This window comes from Podarcis gaigeae (assembly GCF_964106915.1).
Source record: "Podarcis gaigeae genome assembly, chromosome: 1".
Classification (NCBI taxonomy): Eukaryota; Metazoa; Chordata; class Lepidosauria; order Squamata; family Lacertidae; genus Podarcis; species Podarcis gaigeae.
In genome coordinates, this window is record NC_139678.1 from 78,060,809 (window position 1) to 78,082,787 (window position 21,979).

The 21,979-nt window shown below is 41.1% G+C and overlaps 2 protein-coding genes across 3 annotated transcripts in view; one reads left to right on the forward strand and one right to left on the reverse strand.

Moving 5' to 3' along the window:
- The window catches only part of RNH1 (ribonuclease/angiogenin inhibitor 1), a 151,610-nt gene that overhangs the window by 36,570 nt on the left and 93,061 nt on the right, over positions 1-21,979 (forward strand). The gene's annotated exons all lie outside the window — the stretch shown is intronic.
- LOC310852626 (uncharacterized protein) overlaps positions 1-21,979 on the reverse strand; it is a 90,625-nt gene that overhangs the window by 1,881 nt on the left and 66,765 nt on the right. For both annotated transcript variants that reach the window (XM_083756207.1, XM_083756206.1), the window contains exons 7-15: positions 18,656-18,763; positions 14,443-14,552; positions 13,428-13,476; positions 11,710-11,830; positions 10,487-10,581; positions 9,905-9,970; positions 9,346-9,445; positions 6,841-6,993; positions 138-5,424 (exon numbers count right to left, since the gene is read on the reverse strand). In XM_083756207.1, coding sequence (XP_083612333.1) covers positions 3,737-5,424; positions 6,841-6,993; positions 9,346-9,445; positions 9,905-9,970; positions 10,487-10,581; positions 11,710-11,830; positions 13,428-13,476; positions 14,443-14,552; positions 18,656-18,763 — 2,490 coding nt within the window. In that variant the 3' untranslated portion in view covers positions 138-3,736. The remainder of the gene's footprint in view (positions 1-137; positions 5,425-6,840; positions 6,994-9,345; positions 9,446-9,904; positions 9,971-10,486; positions 10,582-11,709; positions 11,831-13,427; positions 13,477-14,442; positions 14,553-18,655; positions 18,764-21,979) is intronic.

Genomic DNA, 21,979 nt, shown 5'->3' on the forward strand with positions numbered 1-21,979 from the left:
GGTCAGTGTTCCCCAACCTTGGGCCTCCAGCTGTTTTTGAACTACAATTCCCATCATCCCTGACCACTGGTCTTGCTAGCTAGGGATGATGGGAGTTGTAGTCCAAAAACAGCTGGAGGCCCAAGGTTGGGAAACACTGCTCTAGGTATCTACCTAACTTTGGGTAGGACCAGAGAGTTGATTTATACATTTTCCTAGTAACCTTACACATGGTTAATGTCTGCTGCAACTCCTCACAGAGGTCCCCCCCTTGCAGTGATCTGTGGGTTGCTCAAATTATTGGCTTGAGAAGTGTCATACCTTGAGAAGGTGATACAAAGTCTGCTCCTCTTTGGGGATTTGCCCCTTTTTAAGAAGCACGCTGGTTAAATAAAACTCTAGACTTTTTTTGGATTTTGCTGTGTTTCAAGGAGACTAGCCCAGCAAAGAATCCTGCATCTTTTGGTCAATTGCATGGAGAAAAATGACTTGTCCTCCTTGGTTCGCAGCAAATCAGGCCATGATACTGTCATTTTTAGAACTCCTTTACCCTTAACTCACATTTGTACTCCCTCCCATTGTAAGGAAAAGTTGAAAGTGTCAGAGCTTTCCTGCAAGGTCAGTTTAGTGAGTCATACATGCATTGCAATTGAAGAATGCAAACAATCTGATCAGCATATGCAATCAATATAAAGGCAAAAAGTAACCCAAGATTCTTAAGGAAGCCCTTAAGAGAAGCAGCTCATTGCCACGGGCTTATGATGGGGGGGGGGGCAGAGGGACCATGAATGCCCCAGTATGAATGAAGAGAAAAGGAAAGGCTCCAAAAGAAAGAGCTGGAAAGCCAATGGGCTGGAGGAAAGCGATTAGTTTGTAGAGTATATTTGGTCCAGAGCCTGCTCTGCTACAGTTCATTTTGTTTCAAGTGTCCCTTGGTTCCTGTGCAGTTCTTTGGGAGTTTGCAGTAGACAGGGGCACAAAAAAAGCTAGGACAACGAAACAACAACAGCCAGCTTGGTTCTGCTGCTTGAAAAAGGACATGCACACAGATAGGCACCGTGGCTCGTCATCGTACCAGTCTATTACTGAACCATACAGTGCTCCAGAAATTAAACAGCTGATTTTGAGACCACACGTATAGCACACCTGCAGCCCAGGAAACAGATGAACATTTTGAAGCCAGGAGTTGTACAATGAAGAGTGTGGCATGCATTCCTAATAATTTTTGAAAAATAATCTTAAACTTTAATTGGGCCACAGTCCTGCTCTCTGGCTGTCTGGTAGCCAAAGATCTAATTGAGGCAACATCTGCTGTTTCCACTAGGGCACAGTGCTCTAAAGCTCAGCAGGGGCCTGGAATGTCACCTTTCCTTAAGGTAACTATTGGCTGTCCTACTGCAATTAGCTAGAGCATATATTGTCCATTAGCAATTCTTTTTGTGGAAAATGTGCGTCACAAGTTCAAGGCATGTAGGTGCTAACTGGGATGTGCATTTGACAGCTGTGAAATATTTCTGGATAAGCACCTTTAAAACGAATGTATTGCATGATGACCTTAATTCTGATCGTACCTTGTTAGACTGAAAATAAAAAAAGATACAGAAATTGGAAGATCAGGCTGGTAGAATGAATACATATTTGACTAAACAGGATCCCATCTTTTTCCTATTAATCTTTGCTCCAACTACAGCAAACAGGAGTCTTGTGCGCATTGAGGGAAATCTAACCTAGATATCAACTGTTTTTCAACACTTTTCTTTCTGTTCTAGAAGCCAATGAGCAAAATGAAGACTTATCAGTCATTACCCTTGAAATACTACACTGGAACGATTGATATACACAAACATTTTTCAACAACTGTGCAGCAGTTAGGGAAGTAAAATGTAAAATTCCACACAAGCACAATCTTTGTCTTCCCCCATCGCCATTCTTCTTTTTCTTCAAGAACACTGCAAGAACTAACTAATCATTAGGCCTCACATCACCCCATGAGGTAAGAATTAAGGATTATTATTCCCTCTTCCCCATCTCACCAAAGGAAGAGGCAGACAAGAAGTTATACAAGCCCCTAAAATCATAAACAAAGCTACTGTGACATTAGAAGAATTCCTGGCTCCCAAGGCTAAACAAGTAACCTCTTCTTGTGGTTAGCAAAGGGACGTTAGGATTGCCAGCTGCAGACTGCTTGCTTTGCTCCCTCACTTCTAGATAAAAATATTAAAAAGCAATAGACCATTCAAACAAGCAACTGTGCACTATCCAGTCCTTCACTTCAAACCAGACATCTGTTTAAGGAGGCATTTCTTGGATAATCCATTGGAAAGGCTGGGGGCAAATACTGATGGACAACAGCTCTGGAAAGGAGGTCGGGCATGAAGTAAAAGCTTGTATTTGAAGAAGCAGGCCTTAGGAAAGCTCCCTTCTAAAGCTATAGTTTTTAGGACTATACACGTTCTTAAAGCACACCTTACGTTCCTAGAAAAGGCTATCTTCTAAAGCTATGTTTTCTGTCTTGGCCACTTTGCATTTTGTTGACAGACAAATGGGCAAAGAATGGCATCAAGGATCTAGGAAAGTAAAGGCTGCAGTCCTATGCACACTTACTTAGCAGTCAGCTCCAATGAACTCAGTGGGCTTATGTCTGTGTAAACATTCACAAGAATTGTGATGACTTTCCTATCATCTCCAACATGCTTTCCAGAGGGCTAGGCTGGAAATGGTATCGTTAGTGTCAATTCCACGGGACTCTTGTGGTTTGCCAACAGCCTAAGAATAACAGAGCAGTTCTAGTTTTTGCACAAGTGCACAGCTCCTCTTTACAGAAGCTTTTTTGAGTCACTTGCATGGTTGTGAGCCAGCTCACTTCCAGAATCTGCACAGGAAAAATACAGAGGGAGAGATGGGTAGACAGACCCTCCTACAGTTCTTCTGTCTGCCACAATCACCCCTCCTGGTGATGCAAGTGGTCCAAGGACATGAACCCATCCCTGGTGGGCATGGAATCCAGCCCACCACCTTGGCTTCTTTCAGAAACTACTCTTGCTCTCTATGTGCAGCACATCACACAGGTCAACTGAACAGAAAAGCATTCCTCCGCATGAAATATTTTACTAATCTTTGAGAATCCTCATCAGTGCAAACAAGTGAGGGAGCTAAAGAACAGGCATGCTGAGTCGCCTGGTTTCACTGCAAGAGAACACACACATGAACAATGTGTGCTGGATATTGCATAGATGCTGTAAAAGCTAACTTTCCTAACATGAATCATCCACTGCTTAATTTACAGGACTACACTGGCTGCTAGACTGAAACAGAAGAGCCACACCACTATTGCTACTGAAAAGATGTGCTATAGGCCCAAACCTACAGCTGAGTGGTCCGTCTGCTTCCTTAAATGACTCCTTCCACCTCCCTGGTGTTCTAATGCTCACCTTAAATTTTCAGCTGTAAGGGTTTGGAAAGAAATAGTTCAAATGGTTTTGTCAGGTTAAATCTGTTAGACATCTACTCGGGTGTGAAAGAGGAGATGAAAAGCCGGGTTCAAAAGCACATTGGGAGCTGTCTGAAGAGGAGAACCCAAATTTGTAAAGAATCCATCTACAGGCATTGTCTACTGGCCTGTATTCTAAGCTCCATCCTGAATTATTGGCATACAGTATGACTCGCAATGCAGTTGCCTCCTTAGGCTGTGCTTTCTCATTCCAAACCTCTCATGAATAAGCGCTGTGAAACCTTAATCTCCTCATTCTCAGCTCTACTAGAATGTGACTGACTTAGACATTTGCACCATTGGAGGGCAGCCAGGGTAGAAATTGTTATCTGAATGAGTTTTGAAAACCTTGGTTGGGATTTTTGGCTTTGGCCTTTGAAGGGCAGGTGAACCACTCAAAGTGTTCCGAGACTTCTGGTCACAGTCCCTGGCATCCCCACCCAGAGTTTCCATAGCTACAGGAGGAAGTGTGTCAGCATCACCTGCATCATGGCAGCTGGCTTCTGGCAAGGGCAGAGCCACTTGCTTTTTGCTTGAGAAGTCTTGCTCAGTAGCATGAGCCAAGTGAAGCGGGGTGGTAGTCTTTACTATTCTGAAGGGGCTGTGCTGCTCCTGCAGCACCGGGGATGAAGTGGGCCGGGCTTGGAAGCCTTCTGACAGCAACGGCATCTCGGAGTCCAGCTCAGATAAGATTGGCACACTGCCCCCACCAGGGTGGTTCTTGTGAGGATACAGCACCGCAAATGAAATGGGCTGGCTGTATTCGTTGGGCTGTTGCATCAAATCTACCGTTTCCCAATTTTGCCTCTGCAGATTTTCTAGCTCCCCAACTGATGCAGACTTGGGCACTGTACACTTTAACACAGGAGCACAGAGCTCAGTCTGTGGTATTAAAACTGCCAGTTTCTTAGAACCGGGCACCTGTACAGGAGATTTCTCTTCTCCATTGTCACCTTCAGACAGGTTATCATACTGAGATGCATTAGAAGGTCGCCGTTGTCCATCCTGAAATGGGAGAAGAAGAGCAGCAAGTGCTTTGGTCGGACATGGAGCAGCTGTGCTTTCTGACAAGTCACATGTTGTGGACTGGTTATGTTCTGCCATAGAAGACAAGTCTGGACTTGGAGGCTGATACAGGTGATCTGGAAGCAGCACAACATCTTCAGATAATAAATCCTCAGAGGAGCAGGTGATGCTCCCATCTTGAAGAGCTGCATCACTGCACACAGATGATGCCAACTCTGAGGTTCTTTTCTCTTCAAGAGATGGAAGCAATGGCACTTGGCAGAATATCTCCGACTCTGATACTGTCTCTGTACTATTGAGGGTGATAGACAGGTCTGCTTCTAAGGTCTGGCTCTGCAAGTGAGACTCCTCCCAGAGAGAGTTGTCCATTGGCAATCCATCTGTCTCAACTTGAAGCCGCTGGGGAGCAGCATGGTCTATATCATCTATAAAAAGACAGGGGTTATTTTCCTGTAAACTATACCTCTCTACACCACTACTCTCCAATGATTCAGCCACCTTACAGACCATCACAACATCCTGACTTTCTCCAATAACCTCAATATCATCCAGCATTATAGGACCATCCTCCAATGGGATTTCATTGGCATTTTCTTCTACTTGTTTCTCTTCCATTTCAAACTTTTGGCTTGGCTGATGATGATTCTGGAATGGATTTTGGTGCACATCAGCTGGTTCAGCTTGGATGGGTGGTCCATTGGGTTGTGGAACAGAGACTATCTCATGCATTGCCTTATTTGAATTAACTATTGTTTCGTTCAAGTAAGTCGGACTTTTATCTGGAGAAGGTTGCATTACAACATCTTTGTCATGGTTGAGGTCCCCGGCCGCCTTTTTCTGGCCGTTAGCTGCAACATTAGGCTTCACTGACACCGGATTGAGAGAGAGCTCCAGCCCCAGAGGTTTCTTGGGGAATTCTTCAGATTTTGCTGTAAAGAAAAGCCACACATTAGTTTCTTATTTTGAATCCAAGTGCAACAATGAAGGGCAGCTGAAAGAAACCCAAACTTTCTGTAGCCCAATTTAACGAGTGGTCAGGAAAGGAACAACAGCCTGTCAGTCTAGTGCATCTAATTCATATATATTCTCCCCCCCACACACACCAAATTCATGGTGATATTTGCAGCTCTCACCTTATCTGATTTAAATGGAGTTCTTTCTTTTTTTAATCCTGCATTAACATTCATGCACATATGCAAACAGCTCAAGTAGGGCTCAGAATATATTTTCAGTGACATACGTGAGAATGCCTTATACACACACAATGCCATATTTTGTAGAACGTTCCCTGTGAGGAACAACTCAAGAGCTCTGGAGATATTTAGTTTAGGGGGGGAAATATGACTAAAGGGAGGGACATGATTGAAGTTTATAAAATGATGCATGATGCATGAGGTGGAGGAAATGGAGAGATAAAATTCTCTCCCTCTCATAATACTAGAGCTAAGGGTCATCCAATCAGTAGACTCAGTTGCAGGTGAGGGCCATTGCCTCCATGCTCTGCTTCAGAGCTTCCTAGAGGCAGCTAGTTGGCTGCTGGCTACTGGGCTATTAGATGGACCTTAGGAAGAGCCCTGCTGGATCATGCTCATGTTCATACTGTACATATAACCTGACAGAGCTTTCCCCCAAAGGCTAGGAATTGCTGACACCAAGCACTCTATTTAGAACTCCTGGGCTTCTTCTAGAACCACAGTTCCTAGTGTGTTTAATGAGAACTCATATATACTCCCCTAATTGCATGCCACCACAGCACCACACCATTTTGATGTAGTGCATGGTTTGTAGTGTCCCACTATCAACAGATAAGGTCAAATACCACCCCTTCCCCACACGGAGCAAATACACTGAATCATGGGTGTGTTGGACCAATGACCATAACCATTTGAGACAGGCCCATGAACTCCTGAGCCAGACCTGAAGCAACATCATCTTGGATGTTGAAGTCACACAAAACCACATTTCTGGGTTCCTCCAACATCACACCCAAGACAAACTCGGCTGGCTTGGTCAGGGTGGGCAGTACACCAACAGAATCCCTAGTCGTGTCTCTTTGCCCCAAGATCAGATGCAGGCCCCCCAGTCCCACTTCAAGAGAGGAGAGGGGCTTCCCAATGGTGGCAAGTGAACTCTAATGGAGTACAGCAACACTTCCCCAGACCCTGCCTCTCAAGTCTTGGATTTTGAAAGGGCTTTGTGTTTGTGCTAATCGTTCCTCATCTAGCTTCTAACTGGAATTGGAGGCTAGTCCAATTGAATTCTGCTCAGACAGAGAGATGGGGAGGTGAAGGGAGTGTGCTTGGGTTCATAGCAGATGATAAAAATATTACACATATTCTGCTTACCCGGGGGTGGCAGGTCAAATTTCATTTTGCGCAGTTCAGCCATGGACGCTTGCAATTGCTCAATTACAATATCATCTTCAAAATGCAAGGAGCCAGCAATTTTTTCTTGCAGGAATTCCCTTAGATCCTCTAGGGTCATTTTCAACAAGCGTTCTGGCAGGCAGCAGAAAATGCAGCACAATAAAGATACCATGAGAGTTCAGACATATAGTTTCCACTGAATAGTGCTGATCTCAATAAAATAACAACTATCAATGCAGACAATAAAAAGGTAAAAATTGCCATGTGTGATTCATTGATACTTTACTCTTTGTATGCCTTTACATGCCTTCTATACTTACAGCTTACTCTGTCTCTAATTAATACCCTTAGATCTAGCCTGGCAAAAATTTATAGTGTTGCATAACTTCATCATTGTGGCATTTAGATTAATCAGAACCTCTTGCCTGAATAAAGCAATGTCTGGCACACTGCTGTCTGCAGCCATATGCAGAACGGTTCAGACTCAGACTCAGCATAACACCTCTAGGGGGAGTAAAGCTGCACTCTATTACCTGGTACTGTTTGCATCAGATCAGCTTCTGACAATGTTGTTTGGTCATGAAAATGCTCAATCCTCAGGAATTAAATTCTATGTGTTCAGAATAACTTCACAGAAAAGCATCTGTATTTACATATCTAATGTCAGTCATAATTTGCGTGCAGAAATCTGTTCCTTTTCATTCCGCCTTTGAGGCCAATGTAAATGAATTTTTGGCATATACATTGCTATAATACATACACAGAAATACTACATATAAACACTACATTATAACAGTGCAATGCATTTATTCTGTCCATCTTGCTCACACTGCCCACATATTCTTGTCCTGAGGATTGTGCATGAACAAATAGCTTTCTTTGCATGACCAACAGGCTGGGTTATGGCCTACCAAGTGAATGCCACTTACAAAAACTTCTAACAATGCATTACAGTAAGTGCAATGGTCTTTAGAGTGCCATCAGACTCTTCTTTGTGTGTGTGTGTTTTATAACAGACTAAAACGACTACCTCCTCTGGAATTTGTCAGAAAAGCATTTCAATATTGCCCTTCCCTTTTTTTCTTCCACATGCACATGCTCTAACAAAGAAAAGAAAAATATGTCCTAGAAGAAAAGAAACCACTTAAAACCAAATTCAGAACAGACATTTAGTTTTCTGCACACAATTTCCTTTTAACCCTTGAACATGTTCAAGATGCTAGACTTAAGGCAGTTTTTTCCCCTTGCACAAAGTAGCAGCTAGCTAAAGCCATCTGGTAACCTTTATTGACTGTCTAGACACAAGTGAGCTCCACCCAAACTGTGGTTCACTCAGACAGTTTTCACACAGATATATGGATATTCCAGCTTATTCCTTAGTGCAGCAGACACAGAATGCATTTGCAAGGCATACTATGAGGACTCCTCATAGGGTTGGCAGTTCTCGTCTGTTATACACAAGACAACCTACATGCAAAAGCAAAGTTTTGTTGAACAAATCAGATAGACAAATTTTTAAAAAATAAAATAAAAATAAAAATGGTTAAGTAATCTGAAACCTCTCTGTTCACAGCAGTGCAATGGTGGGGCTCAGCAGGCTGTGGGTCCACATATACATGCCTCTGTGATCACCCACTTGTTTTCAATGGCTCACTGCATCAATCAGATGAGTTCCTCCCCAAAACAACAAATGATTAAATATCCACAGTGGCATAGGAACGGATGGAAGAAGAGAACACTAAGACTGCACATTGGACTGCTGCACATCTAGCTAGCTGTATAGTTTATATATCTCCATTTGGTGGCTTACAGAGAACGTCACTACATGGGAGTAATATAAGTGACTTCCAGGTACACTTGGCACTCGGTCAATGCCCTAATAGTTGGGTTAATATGCAGCATAGCAGCCAAACAAGCCAGTACTACCCCTTATAAAGTAAGTTCTGTAACAGTATATAAGATTTTCCGGAACATATGTAAGAAAAGAACTGTGGTTTCGGCTTGTTTTGAGTTCATCTGACCTACAATGCATTCAGCTCCGTGTTGGTAAATATTTGGTTAACAGATCCAGCTTGAGTCACTGGATGGTGAAATGAAGAGCTTTTCTGCAGGCTCAGAAAGAGTTGAATTAGGTCATTAGTTTTCCTGCTTGCTTTCACTGTGGCTTCAAGGAAGGCCTGGAAGATGCATCACAAAATGCCACTTGCAAGAGTTGGTGTGGAAGTGCACGCTAACAGAGCCTGTGATGCAGATGAGCAACTTATCACGATACCCATTTAGTAAAGAGGCTAACCATTTAAACACGAACAAATGCAATATGAAGTCCAAGAATTGCCATTTTTATATTTGAGCCAATGAAAGGAGAACAAAATATTTTGGGAAACTGCATGATTCTTGCCCATAAAAATTGGCTCTCTTTTTATAAAGTTACATTCCCATGTTCTTAGCACCATTCAGACTGAACAGTCAAGAGAAACAACTTACTTTTATGCAACTTGAGGATAGTGTAGGCCATGGCTGTCAGAACCCTCTCTCCTTCTAGAATGTAGATATCCCATAGCCGCAGAGTTAAAGTAAATGGGGTCTGTTTATAATATTAGAAAATTTAGATGTTATACATTTGTACATAAACCACAATGCACAGCCACAGTAGCAAAATGTCCTTTATCAAATCAATACATATCTTCAAGCCAGAGTCAAGTCTATTTGTGCTTTGGTATTAATTATCTTTCCAGCAAGTAAATTCAGACAGATTTGATTCCCATTTGGGCACTTTAACGCTAAAGAGCAAATTAGTCCAACTGACAATCCTATGTATAACAGGACTTTTTGCGTACCAGTCCCATCTTAATTTAGATCACTATCCTAATTAATGAAAATACAAGCAGAATACAATATTAATTTTGATCAGACACTATCCTAATTAATGAAAATACAAGCAGAATACAATATTAATTTTGATCAGACACAAATTATATGGTGCAAGGAAAAAGGACACTGAAGTCATAAGCACGTTGAACACCTCGTTCCTCAAGACCCATACCCGGTCAATGAAGCACTGAAGGAACCACTTCGTTGTATAAATCCCTGTAGACATCTGTTCCTTGTCCTAAGGGAGAGAGCAAATGAGGAAAATGTTCACTGAGCGGAGGGTTGCAAACAATATTTCTTTTAACTCTGAAAACTGGCATTCTTGAAATATTATTGTATTTCCCCTCAAATGTTAAATGGCACAATAACCATGTACTGTATTATGTTTGAATTTGATAGCCATGTCCTGTCAGTGGCTGAATTACTCTCTCATTTTACCTTGAAAGTGCTGCCTGCTTCTAGCTTTCCTATAAAATTATCCAGATTTTTAAAAGTTCCTCATTCTGTTCAGCCATAATTGCAGAATAAATTGTTGAGATAAATGGCACATTCTCCATTAACAGGAGCAATAAAGGTTTAAAAAGGAAGTGGTGCATGATGAAAAATGTGCTTGTGAAGATGTGAACAGATGATGATACTTCAATAGCTCTATATTTAGATGGTTGTTACCCTGGACTCCATTAGGATAAAGAGTAGGGTATACAAATAAGCACACACACATAGCAAATTTTCACTTAACCACATAAATTTTTACCATGTGCTTCTTCAGCTTTGGAAAGAGTTTGCTTAAGATTGCCTCATGATGGGCTTGGAATCTCTGTAGCTTTGGGAATCCAGGAATGAAAAATCCTTGGAAGGAAAAAGGAGGAAAAGCACAGAGTCAGAAGGAATTAGAAAGAGAAAGAGCAGCACAACATCTGATCTGGGTGCAATAATGGGGACCTTTCCTAAAATGCCCAAATACCAGCAGTTCCAAGCAAGGTGAATGTCACATGTGCATATAAAACTCTAGTGTTTTGTCCATAAAACAGAGTTTTACAGTTTCATATTTGGACAAGATCTGCAACTCTGCCCATGGATGCTGTGGCAGACCAGAACATCCAAAAGCTTGAGTAATTTTTATTCTCCAAAAATACCTTGTACTTAGCCAAGGCTGCTCATAAGACTGTGATTTGAGTTTCTTTGGGCCAGGCCTTGTTCATCCCTGATAGGGTTACTGCTAGTTACAGCAGTAGAATGCAACATGGCACCACAAACTTCTAATATCACTAAAATGCAGCTGATTCCTTTAAACCCAAGTTGTTGTTTTTTAAGGAGAGCTGGAGGACTCTTTTGGTCCTCTTTACAAGCCACGACATACGCAGAGGGATCAAGGCGCTGGTCAAAGCGACCTCTCAAACTTTAATCTCCTGTTACTTACAGGATTATACAAACTACCCTCCCTTTTTCAATAAAATACAGTCTGCACAGAGATTATTCTTCTCTGCTCCTTCCCAAAGCTTCGGCATGATAAAGGAGCTTAAATGTGGCCAAGTTTCAAACAGACCAACATTTTCTGGATGCGTTGGAACAGTTGCAGTTAATAATTATATTTTGCTACATATTTAAAGCAAAGTACAAGGGCCTACCCTTGTTCCATTAAGAGACTTCTCTGTACACCAGTAGTAAATGCATATACTGGTAATGAGAGAGTTATGAGGAAAAAAGAAAGTGATGACAGCCTAATTCCCAAGTCCAGTAAATCAGAACCTATTGTAAAGTGCCCTGGGAATATGATTGAAGGATGGTACAAACGTTGGCTCCCTTGGCCATTAAAGCAAGATGAGTGCCGCAACCCCAGAGTCGTTCGCGACTAGACTTAACTGTCAGGGTTCCTTTATCTTTACCTTTTTACAATATTTATGATAAAGGAAACAAACAAACAAAATATTGCAAAGGTGGTAGGGAAGAGTAAGAGTGTTTTCAGCTGAACCTTACCATGCATTGCGTGCCTCTGATTGGTAAGTAGCTGTGCCAGTGCCCAAAAGGCATCCTCTTCGTTTAAGTACATCAGGAGGATAGCTGCAATCTGACTCATTCCTTGGCAGTAGCTCACTTCCTGAAAGATCCAAAGATGCAGACACACATTACACAAGATCAGCTTTACAGGAAAGTAGACATTACACACAAAAACAAAAGGCAACTTTCCCATAAGTACATTGAATGGGACACAAGTTTTATCCAAACTATTCAGGCAAGGGGGTGACTGGTGATCCTTGGACATGGGAGTCTGCAGTAATTTTTCCGGGGCTGCAGGCCCTTCTGGGAGCAGAGGACTGAGTAGACCTGGTCCCTGAGAAGCTTGCATGTTAGATCTACCCCTCCTATTGTTTCTCAGTGGGTAGACCTGCCATCTGCCTATGTGTAAACCAGGCATCCAAAAACATCCCCATTCACCACTGAAATTCTCCATTCTTTCCCTGGCTCACTTCAATCACTCCAGCCCTTAATCAATTGCACTGGTGTTCAAGTCAGCTTCACAGCACCCCTCTGCCCCCTCCAATAAAATCCCCAATATGCCACAATGAACTAAGCTTCAAGGTTGCCATACACTATACTTCTACCCAGCAAAATGCATGTAACGCTTGGCTGGTGTAATTCACTCTTTCCCTATTACAGTCCTGCTCCCTGCATTATAGGCATAATAATGATGGACTTTTATCTGCCTTGGCATTTGCAGAGTAATAAAAGTAATTCCTTACTTTTGCTATAAATGAATTCAGATATCACAACCATTATAGGCAGCACTGCATGAAACAGAAACACTGCACACATGCCACTTTAAATTCTTGCTGGATAGCCAATTCAAAGAATAGGACAAGCATCTTCTGTTAAAGGGGGTGGGGATGAATCTCCCCATGCTCATGGAAACAGTAAATTCTGTAGCTAATTTAAGCATATTCTCTCTTCTCTGCCCTGTGGCTGGAAGTGACTTAACTGACTGTAACAAATTGGAGTCTTCAGCTGTGAAGCTGCCACTGAATGCAGCAAAAGAAGTCACAAAGAGAATTGACCAATATCTTCCATTCAGATAGTAGGTCAGAGTCACAGAAAAGCTACTCAGAAAATATGATGATAGCAAGGCCCAAATATGCGGCTATGTCTTTCTTTGTATAAAAACAGAGCTATCACGGCACGGTTGAAATCTGCAGAATTTCCAGTTTCATGAACAACCCCCATTAATTGTTTTGGTTTTTGCTTCCAGCATCATGAATGTTGCTAGCAGCACCTGGAGTTAAAGATATGAATGCAATTTTATAAATATACCATCCAAGGAAATGATATACATTGAATCAAGTACTTTTTCTGTATTTAATGACCCTGGGCTCTTCAAGATAACCTCATTTTGCATTCCTCTCCATTTGCTTCTGCCAAATTTGTGTGTAGGTTATACATTGTCACTGTTTATTGAGCATTCATCCTGATCTGTTTGTGTGGATGTTATGTGACATCATCTGACCCTGCTGTTATCCCACAATTTTCAGTGCACTTCCCCATCATTTTTCTATGCCACTCAATACTTTCTGTACACTCATTTCTTGTACAAGAGCAGTATGTTTTGCCAGCACAGAAACTAAATTCTTATTTTAAGCTAAACAAAACATTATTGCCATATAACACTTTTCAGTTTCCTGCTGAATCTCTTAACAGCTTACCGTGTTGTAAACTGAGTAGGCTGACAGGACATGAAACAAGGCTTGTTGCCTATTAAAGAAAAAAGAAAAAAAGGATGAGTAAAAACAACAAAGAGTGGGATCTGCCCTTTTTTGGTATTTTATTTTTATTTTTTTACCAGTTAAGGTCTCATTATTTGTAGTGCTTCAGAAGAAGGATATTGTAACCGTATGAGAAACTAAGCAGTAGAACTGGCACACTGCACAATGGTAACATGTGCAGTGTGTCTCCCCATATGGAGAATGCTCTCCCAAAGGAAGCTTGCCTGGCAATTTCACCAGGCAAAATCATTCCGCTTCTCCCAGGACTTTAGCTAATTAAACAATATATGGCCCTTTAAACTGGGCAGGGGGTATTGTTTTTGTTTGTTACTATGGTGTGTATTCTTGTGCTTTTATAGTGTGAAATGCCCTGTGATCTTCGGATGAAGGGCAGTAGAGAAATTTCATTAATAAATAAATGGGTTGTGGAATCCAATGAACACACAAACAGGTTGCAATATTCTCAAGGGTGCGCTAGCAAGAGGGAGACTCTGTCCTCCTGTCAAACATTATCTCTAAACAACATCAAGATGATTCTGTAGTCTTGCCTTCCACCTTATCCACTGAAGGTTGGAACTTAACATCCTAAGCATGTTTAGGAAGAGGGAGGAATGGAGAATAGATTTGGAATGAGAAAAGGTGTGCCCCCCTCCCTCTGAAAGCAATGGGGTGATGTCTCGTTCTTCAGTAGTCTTTCATGGGGCAATATTTATTTGCTACCATTTCTTTCCTTTGCTTAAATTTTCTTGGAATCAAAATGTACTCTATTTTTTCTTAATTACTCTTACATAATCATCTCCCTGGAGACTTACTTGATCTCTGTTCATTATGTTTTACACTCTTCCTTGACATTTTCCAGGAACTAGAAGCTTTCATTAAGCACATGAAGCAGCTGGACAAAGGATCACAGATAATATATATTTAAAATAGGAGGGAAGATCCATGAGAAACTCACTTTACTCCATAGCGATCCCGGAACATGATGTGATTTCGAAAGGTGCGATTGACATCAAGGTCTATCTGCTTGATTTCTGATGAGAAACTCTTGGCTTGTTCTTTCATTTTCTGCATGAAGGAAGATGGATTAAAGCATTAAGGAAATATTTTGAAGTATCTAGAGGTATCTGAACCTCTGCTTTTACGTGGCTTAACAACATAGACAACAGAAAACACTAACTGAAGTTGATGCACATAATTTGGAATATTATAGCAGTGAGATTAGAGGTGTTACTGGTAAGGAAAATCTACTTATGTATGTGGTTTAACTAACTGTTAGAGCGGGTATAGCTAACTTTTTTGGCCAGAGGACCATATTCACCCTTGAGTAACCCTCTGGGGGCTCCATACCAGTTGTAGGTGTAGCCAGCCCACACTCTCACAAACATGAGAGTGAACCCATAAATAGCACACAGCCAATTTGTGCAGATCAGTTGAAGGGGGGACGTTAATCATCCCCTTGGCTCTCAGCAAATGTTTGGCCAGGAAGGAAGCAATTTGCATCCTTACTAGGGTGCTGGGGCTCTAGTGTGTCTATTTCCCCACTTTTTTCCCTAATGCCACCAATAATATCTTGTGGGGTCTTGGGAGAGTTAGAAAAAAATGCTCCAAGAGCCGGATCAGAACCCTGAATGCAGGATTAAAGAGTTTGACTAGGACCAGGGTTAAAATCTCCACTCAACTATTAAGTTAACTGGGTGATTTTGGGCCCGTCACTATCTCTCAACCAAACCAACCTCACAAGGTGTTTGTGAGGATAAAATGGGAAAGGGGAAAACCTTGACCTCTTTGGAGGAAATGTGGGATATAAGTGTAATAACAACTAATTAACCAAATAACTCAAAAGAGGCTTTTCTATTGTTCAGTTATCTGGGGTTATCAAGCTATGACAATATTCAAACGCAGACAAACATTCTGAAATACTTTACAGTTATCTCTTACACTAACTGTCTTGATGTAACAAAAGTCCCACCCCATAAATCTTCGCAATCTTCCCAGAGTCTTTTTCAAACTGCAGGTCACTTATGTTATTCTTTTTACTCAAGGGAACATGCTGGGAAGTTCATCATATTCTATATAAGCCAGTCTACTTGCATGCCAGACACTCCTGCTTTTCAACATAACCTTCTGTGTTTGCCCTCAAAGAAGCACATGGATAATGCATTACACTTTCATTGATGGAAGCAACACACAGATGCCCTTTGTGAAAAATCAAACTGAAGGAAATAGTCCTGAGTTGGCAAAATGGATTGCTGACAGAGAAGGAAGAGTGTGTGCACACACTTTGGTCAGACACATAAACTCCAATCTAGAGGGGCATATGGAATGTATTTTGCATAGATGAAGGCGTGCTGGATTTGGATATGAAGCTGTAGCCAAAGCAAGCATGAATCTTTCTTTCTAGTAGCAAGATGCTTAAAATAGTTTGGACGACAAAGGCCCATAGATTTTATTGGAAATCAATCCTTTCACATTCCCTTATGAAAATCTGGCTCCGACTTTCTTTGAGATCACGAAGAGCTAATTTCTGGCCTCAGGTGGCACGAAGGATGAGGAGGATTATGAAGAGCCGATTTCCTGGATTTATGTTCATGAAAAGCCTATTATACAGTGAGTCTCTTGTTTATTGCAGACCCCTCAGGAGCTTAGTTAAACTGCTTGTGACTTTTGTTTATTCTAATCACTTGCTGTGTGACATGGCTAGGTGGGAACATCCCCTGAACAGGATGCAGAGGCAATAGTTGAGATAATTCTCTTGATAACCCTGCCTCAGAAGTACAGCTGTTTTAGTTAGTGGAAGTAGTTACTGGGAAATGTTGGGATCGGTGACACGCCAGTCATATGTTCATAGGCAGCATGTAATAACTTTATACTATGCAACTATCTGGATGTTTTGAAAGAACTGATTTAGTTACGCTCTTTTGTAACCAACTGGAGTCTTATGTCCATACTTCCAAGTTCCATGGATAGGCTGACAAAACATTGTTTATGGGACTCAATGGCTCAACAAAATAAGAAACTGACAGATTCTCAAGGATGAAGCACTCTCCTCATTCCTATGTTCTGAGGAAAGAAACTGTCTGAATTATTAAACATTGCACATCAAACATTTCTGAGGACTCCAGGAAAAGAGGATGAGGGTTCTACTGAGAATTATTTGTAGACCCTGTTGTTAACTCCACTCTGGCTTCAGAGAGCATGTGGCAATCACATGTTCTCTCTGAAGTTTTGGCCCATACTAACTGTGGCATATGCATATAATTTGGGACATGACAGGGCCATTTGAATCCCCCCCCCTTCAAAATGCTTTTGCTTTTCTTAATAAACACCACTCTCATTTACAGTACAGAACTGGCTGTATAAATGGTGCCTCTGCTTTCAAAAGAAGCACCTTTGTGGCTTTTATATTATGAGACACAAGACTGGCTGTGGAAAGAACCTTGGAGAAAACATGACAGCTCAAAAAATTTCAGAAGACAGGAAATCTCTTGCATCTGTGACAAGCCTGCTTTTAGAAATGGAATTCTTCCAGTGGTGTCAGTGACAAATCATTGTTGATCAGGTGCTTACTACCATGGAAAAAATCCCTAAAACTGAGATTAAACTGAGGTAGGGAGATACTGCTAAAGCAAATACTGTTATATACACTTTTGTTTAAATGATACTTACAGTACTTAATTTATTTTTTATATATAAAAAAGGCTAAAAATCATAAATAGTATATTATTCGGGATTCAGCCGCCCATCCCCGCACACCACTAGCATTTAAAATTGTATCACCACACCCACTAACAGGATGGAACTACATTAGGCCCTCATACTATTTTGCTGTAATTTACATGATCATTCTATTTTCACAGCAGTTGGGAATCACTCAGAGCAGTGGCATAGCTCAGGTGCCCAGGGAAGTGCACACACGCCCTGTGCCCAGGTGAGCTGTCCATGGGGGCGGGGCAAGCCTCCCATTGGGTGGGGCAAGCAAATACTGTTATATACACTTTTGTTTAAATGATACTTACAGTACTTAATTTATTTTTTAAATATAAAAAAGGCTAAAAATCATAAATAGTATATGGGGGAAATCTCCAGGAAAAAACATGATAGATAAGTAAAAGTAACATATAAAATGAAGGTTGGTGTTTAGTCTGATTATTCTGTCTCTCTTCACAAGTTCCATATTATGCAGCACACAGTTCCCAATATGTTGGTCATTGATGCAGATTATGCTGTTTTTATTAAAAGGAAGAGCAGCCTAGAAATCAATGGATAGAATCCTTAGATAAACAAAACTCTGCTCGTGCAGTAGAGCTTTCCTGGTTCCTCTCCTACTACCCTTGCCTGCCCTCAAGCTGTTCCAGAGAGTCAATGAGCCCCTGGAATGGTACACAATGCGATTCAAGAGGCTACAAGAAGATAGAGGAAAACTAAGATAATTTGGTGGGGCTGCCTTGCACAAGGAAATTTCTGTTCCTGCAAGATATCTCTGGACCCAAGAATATGAATTGAATAGCTTTTTAGCAGTCAAATATACTTTGTTTCACAGAAGTGCAGATATCTTTTACAATCTTAGGTTTTCACACCCATATTTTTCATTTATCGCATACAGTCTGCGTGTTTCTCAAGACTGTGCTTTTGTATTGGGGATATGGCAGGTTTTCAGCATTAGGGTTCGCAAAGTCTTGTGTTTGGGAAATGATATTCTTCTTTCTGGGAGTGATTCATTGCCGTGTGGAATATGATTGCAAAAGTATCATGGTCATTGACTGGAGAACTTTGGTCACATACCGGTAACTAATTAGGACAATTTAGCATTTGATAAGCATTTTTAAAAAACATTTTTTCTCTCGTTCGTTCATTCATTCATTCATTTATTGGAGGGTATGCATTCTCCTATTGTACAATTATGCACGGGAGAGCTCATTTACTCTCTATCTTTTTTTAAACAGAGAAGGGAAGCATTGAACATTGTGCACACCATATTTCTGACAGTCAAATGCCTTCCTTCACTTTTGAATTAAAGTAAGTTAAAGTGCTAAAATATGAGGAAGAAAAAAGTGAGCTGAAAAACTTACTGAACTGAAAGGGGGGGGGGGGAGCAGTTGAGCAGTTGGCTCGTTAGTGTCCCACCATACCATGAACTTCTTTGTTGTATGAAACCAAATATGACTTACCTCATACTTTCCTTCATTCTCCATCTTAATGTTTTCAATATCCAGCAGGAGTGACCAGACTTGGCCTCGCACCTGGAGGGGAATCCCTTTATAAACTCTGCGGAACATCTACACAGTTTTAAAAGAAAAGTAAATTAAATTAGCACAAACTGCTGAGAGGTGTGTGTGTGTGTCTCAAATGTACCAAAACTTGTAGCAGGTTGGCAGTGCTTATGCAGATTATCTAGTAGTCATTCTGAAACGAAATGTCCCAGTCAGATATCCCTTGGGAGAAGCAGAGGGGAGGAAGTTCCACTGCACTAGCAGGACTCGTCGTGCTGACTTCAACTAGTGCAACAACTTAGTTGAATCCTGCCCGTGTGTGTACATATATATAATGGCAGTGATCTATTTAATTTTTGCTCAAGAAGCTCCAAGAATCTTGAAACAAGTGACTGTCAATTCAGCAAAGCATTTTTTTTTACTTATTCCTCCTCTCCATTTCACTCCCCTCAAATTCTCTAGGGAATAATAAGATGAATAAGGCATTCTAGAGAAGGCCAGGCCTTTAAACAAAAAACAACAAAAAAACACCAAGCATTGGCTCTTTCATTATAGACCAGCAATGGGAAAGACTCTGCAGTACAGTCACAGAAATAAGTGAGTGCTGTTATGACTAGCACCAGTGCATTAAGTTTCACTTATATTCTTTGTTGAATCATGATTGTTTTAATAAGGTACCTGAATACACAAATGTGTGCGTACGCACGCACGCACGCACGCGCACGCACACACACACACACACAAATGTAGCAGCAACGTAACACAAATTCTGTATCAGGAACAGAAGCATTTTAAGACATGTATAGAATCGTACAATTACCTCTTTTTACATAATTATTTTTACTTCTGAACAGGAAAAAGAGGAACTATGCAAAGCACTGAAGCCTTTACCAAATGCTCAGTAGAAATCCTATTCTCCCCATTCCACACCACCCAGCTTCTATGGTTTCACCAGAACTTGTTCAGATATTAAAATGCTTATTTGTGTATCCATAAAAGCTATACATTTTTCAAACAGAGAGATTTTTAGGGTACCATATTCCCCGCTCACAAAAAAATTCCATGTTTATACAGTGTGATATCTGAATACTACAGTATTCCTAACTGGACTGGAATGTACTGATTTAATGAGAAAAAGAAAATAAAAGGTATGGGGGATATTCTATGAGCATAGGAAAGATTAAGCCACAATAAATACCAGTAGATCATTAAATCAGGGTACAATGGCAGTACAAAAAATTATATGATACCCAGGATTCCAGGCCATCCCAGACTAGTTAAATTCCTTTCCACATTGCTTCAGAGATCAGTAGTAACTGCATTTTCTTGTACAATTAAGAAATCTACAGAGAACGGAGCAGATTTTTGCTATGGTTCTAAAAGTTAGATTTTTAATTAGTGCAAACCCAACAGCATGTAGAGTAAATAGCTTTCAGCACTACTTCTCTGCCAATATTTCATTTCAGAGCATTGCGGGGAGCAAGTGCCCAACAAGATAAAATTATAATGAACAAACTGCCTCTAGTTTATCTATCTGAAGTTCTCATCCACTTAAAATCAAAGTTGTAAAATGCCTCAGTGCCCTGAGAATCGCTAATCACAGAAGGGCAGCCATTTCACTTTGAAACAAACTGTTTTAGGAAACAATAATCCACCCTGAGAAAGCAATTCCCTCTTTCCCTTCGTGTTTTTCTCTGACTCTTAACGTTTTGAAATAAGGAAGGATTTCCAAAGGCAACTGAAAGGATTTGCTCTGGATATTTTATTATGTTCATATATTTTTTTTTTATTCCGTATTTTTATTGCTATCTTATTGTTGATAAATGCTTTGAGACCATTTGGTGAAAATGTAGAAGACAAATTGAAACAAACCAACCTCTGGGAGCTCAATAATTTTACATGGTATTCCAGAGCTGCTCACCTACTTCTTAGAAGAAGGTGCTTACAAGAAGGAAGCATTTTAACTTTCCTTCATTTAGGTTAGGGGCCATACACTCTTAAAAATACAGTACAACCAACTCTGCAAATAACTGCTTGCCAAATGCCACTGATCATAATCCAGGCCTCTCTCTCCCATCCTTTTCTCTGAAACCTGCAATTCAAGCAAAACTAGTGCACGTTGTTGAACAACTCTGACTAGGAGCACTGATATTTGGGCTCTTTTTCCAGCATGATAAGATGCTTTAAGGCTGGTGGACTTTTTTAAGCCTTAGGCACAGTTGACTAAATGATCCATTTTTACAATTATTATTATATTTATATCCTGCTTTTTCCCTAGTCAAGGAGACTTACACAGATAAAATAGAACAAGCTAAAAACACAGAAAAGACCATTATTAAAATGCAACCGAACACTAATTACAATGGGACAGTTGTGGCACTAAGCATTTGAGATTTCATATGTAGGGTGAATGACACAAAATGAACACTCCACCATTCCGTAATTGCTCTGTTGGGTCTAGTATGCTTCTTTCTGTAGTGAGCTAGCCATTCCCAGAATGTGCAGAGTCCTAATTCCACAACACCAAATTTGCTAATAAATTCCAATTCAATTTGAGAGTCTCCTTTTGCTTATTCTTATTCTTTAGTCTGAGTATGACAGAGCATTATTCACCACAGAATGTTACTGAACAGTCAAACTCGGCAACTGGGATAAAGTACTGCTGTACTCAGAGGCCCAAACAATCTTCTTGAAAAATGTACACACATTTCTCATTCACATAGCTGAAAGTGGCCAGAGGACAGAAACAAAGCCTTCAATGGCCTACTCAGTTTTTGGCACCACAATTGTGAAAAGAAAGGACACAATACACCCATGCTTTTCAACATTTACATGCAGCCACTGGGAGAGATCATCAGGAGGTTTGGGCTGGGCGTTCATCAGTATGCAGATGATACCCAGCTCTACCTCTCTTTTAAATCAGAACCAGTGAAGGCGGTGAAGGTCCTGTGTGAGTGGAGGTTGGAGGATGGATGGCAGCTAACAGATTGAGGTTGAATCCTGACAAGACAGAAGTACTGTTTTTGGGGGACAGGAGGCGGGCAGGTGTGGAGGATTCCCTGGTCCTGAATGGGGTAACTGTGCCCCTGAAGGACCAGGTGCGCAGCCTGGGAGTCATTTTGGACTCACAGCTGTCCATGGAGGCACAGGTCAAATCTGTATCCAGGGCAGCTGTGTACCAGCTCCATCTGGTACATAGGCTGAGACCCTATCTGCCTGCAGACTGTCTCGCCAGAGTGGTACATGCTCTGGTCATCTCCCGCTTGGACTACTGCAATGCGC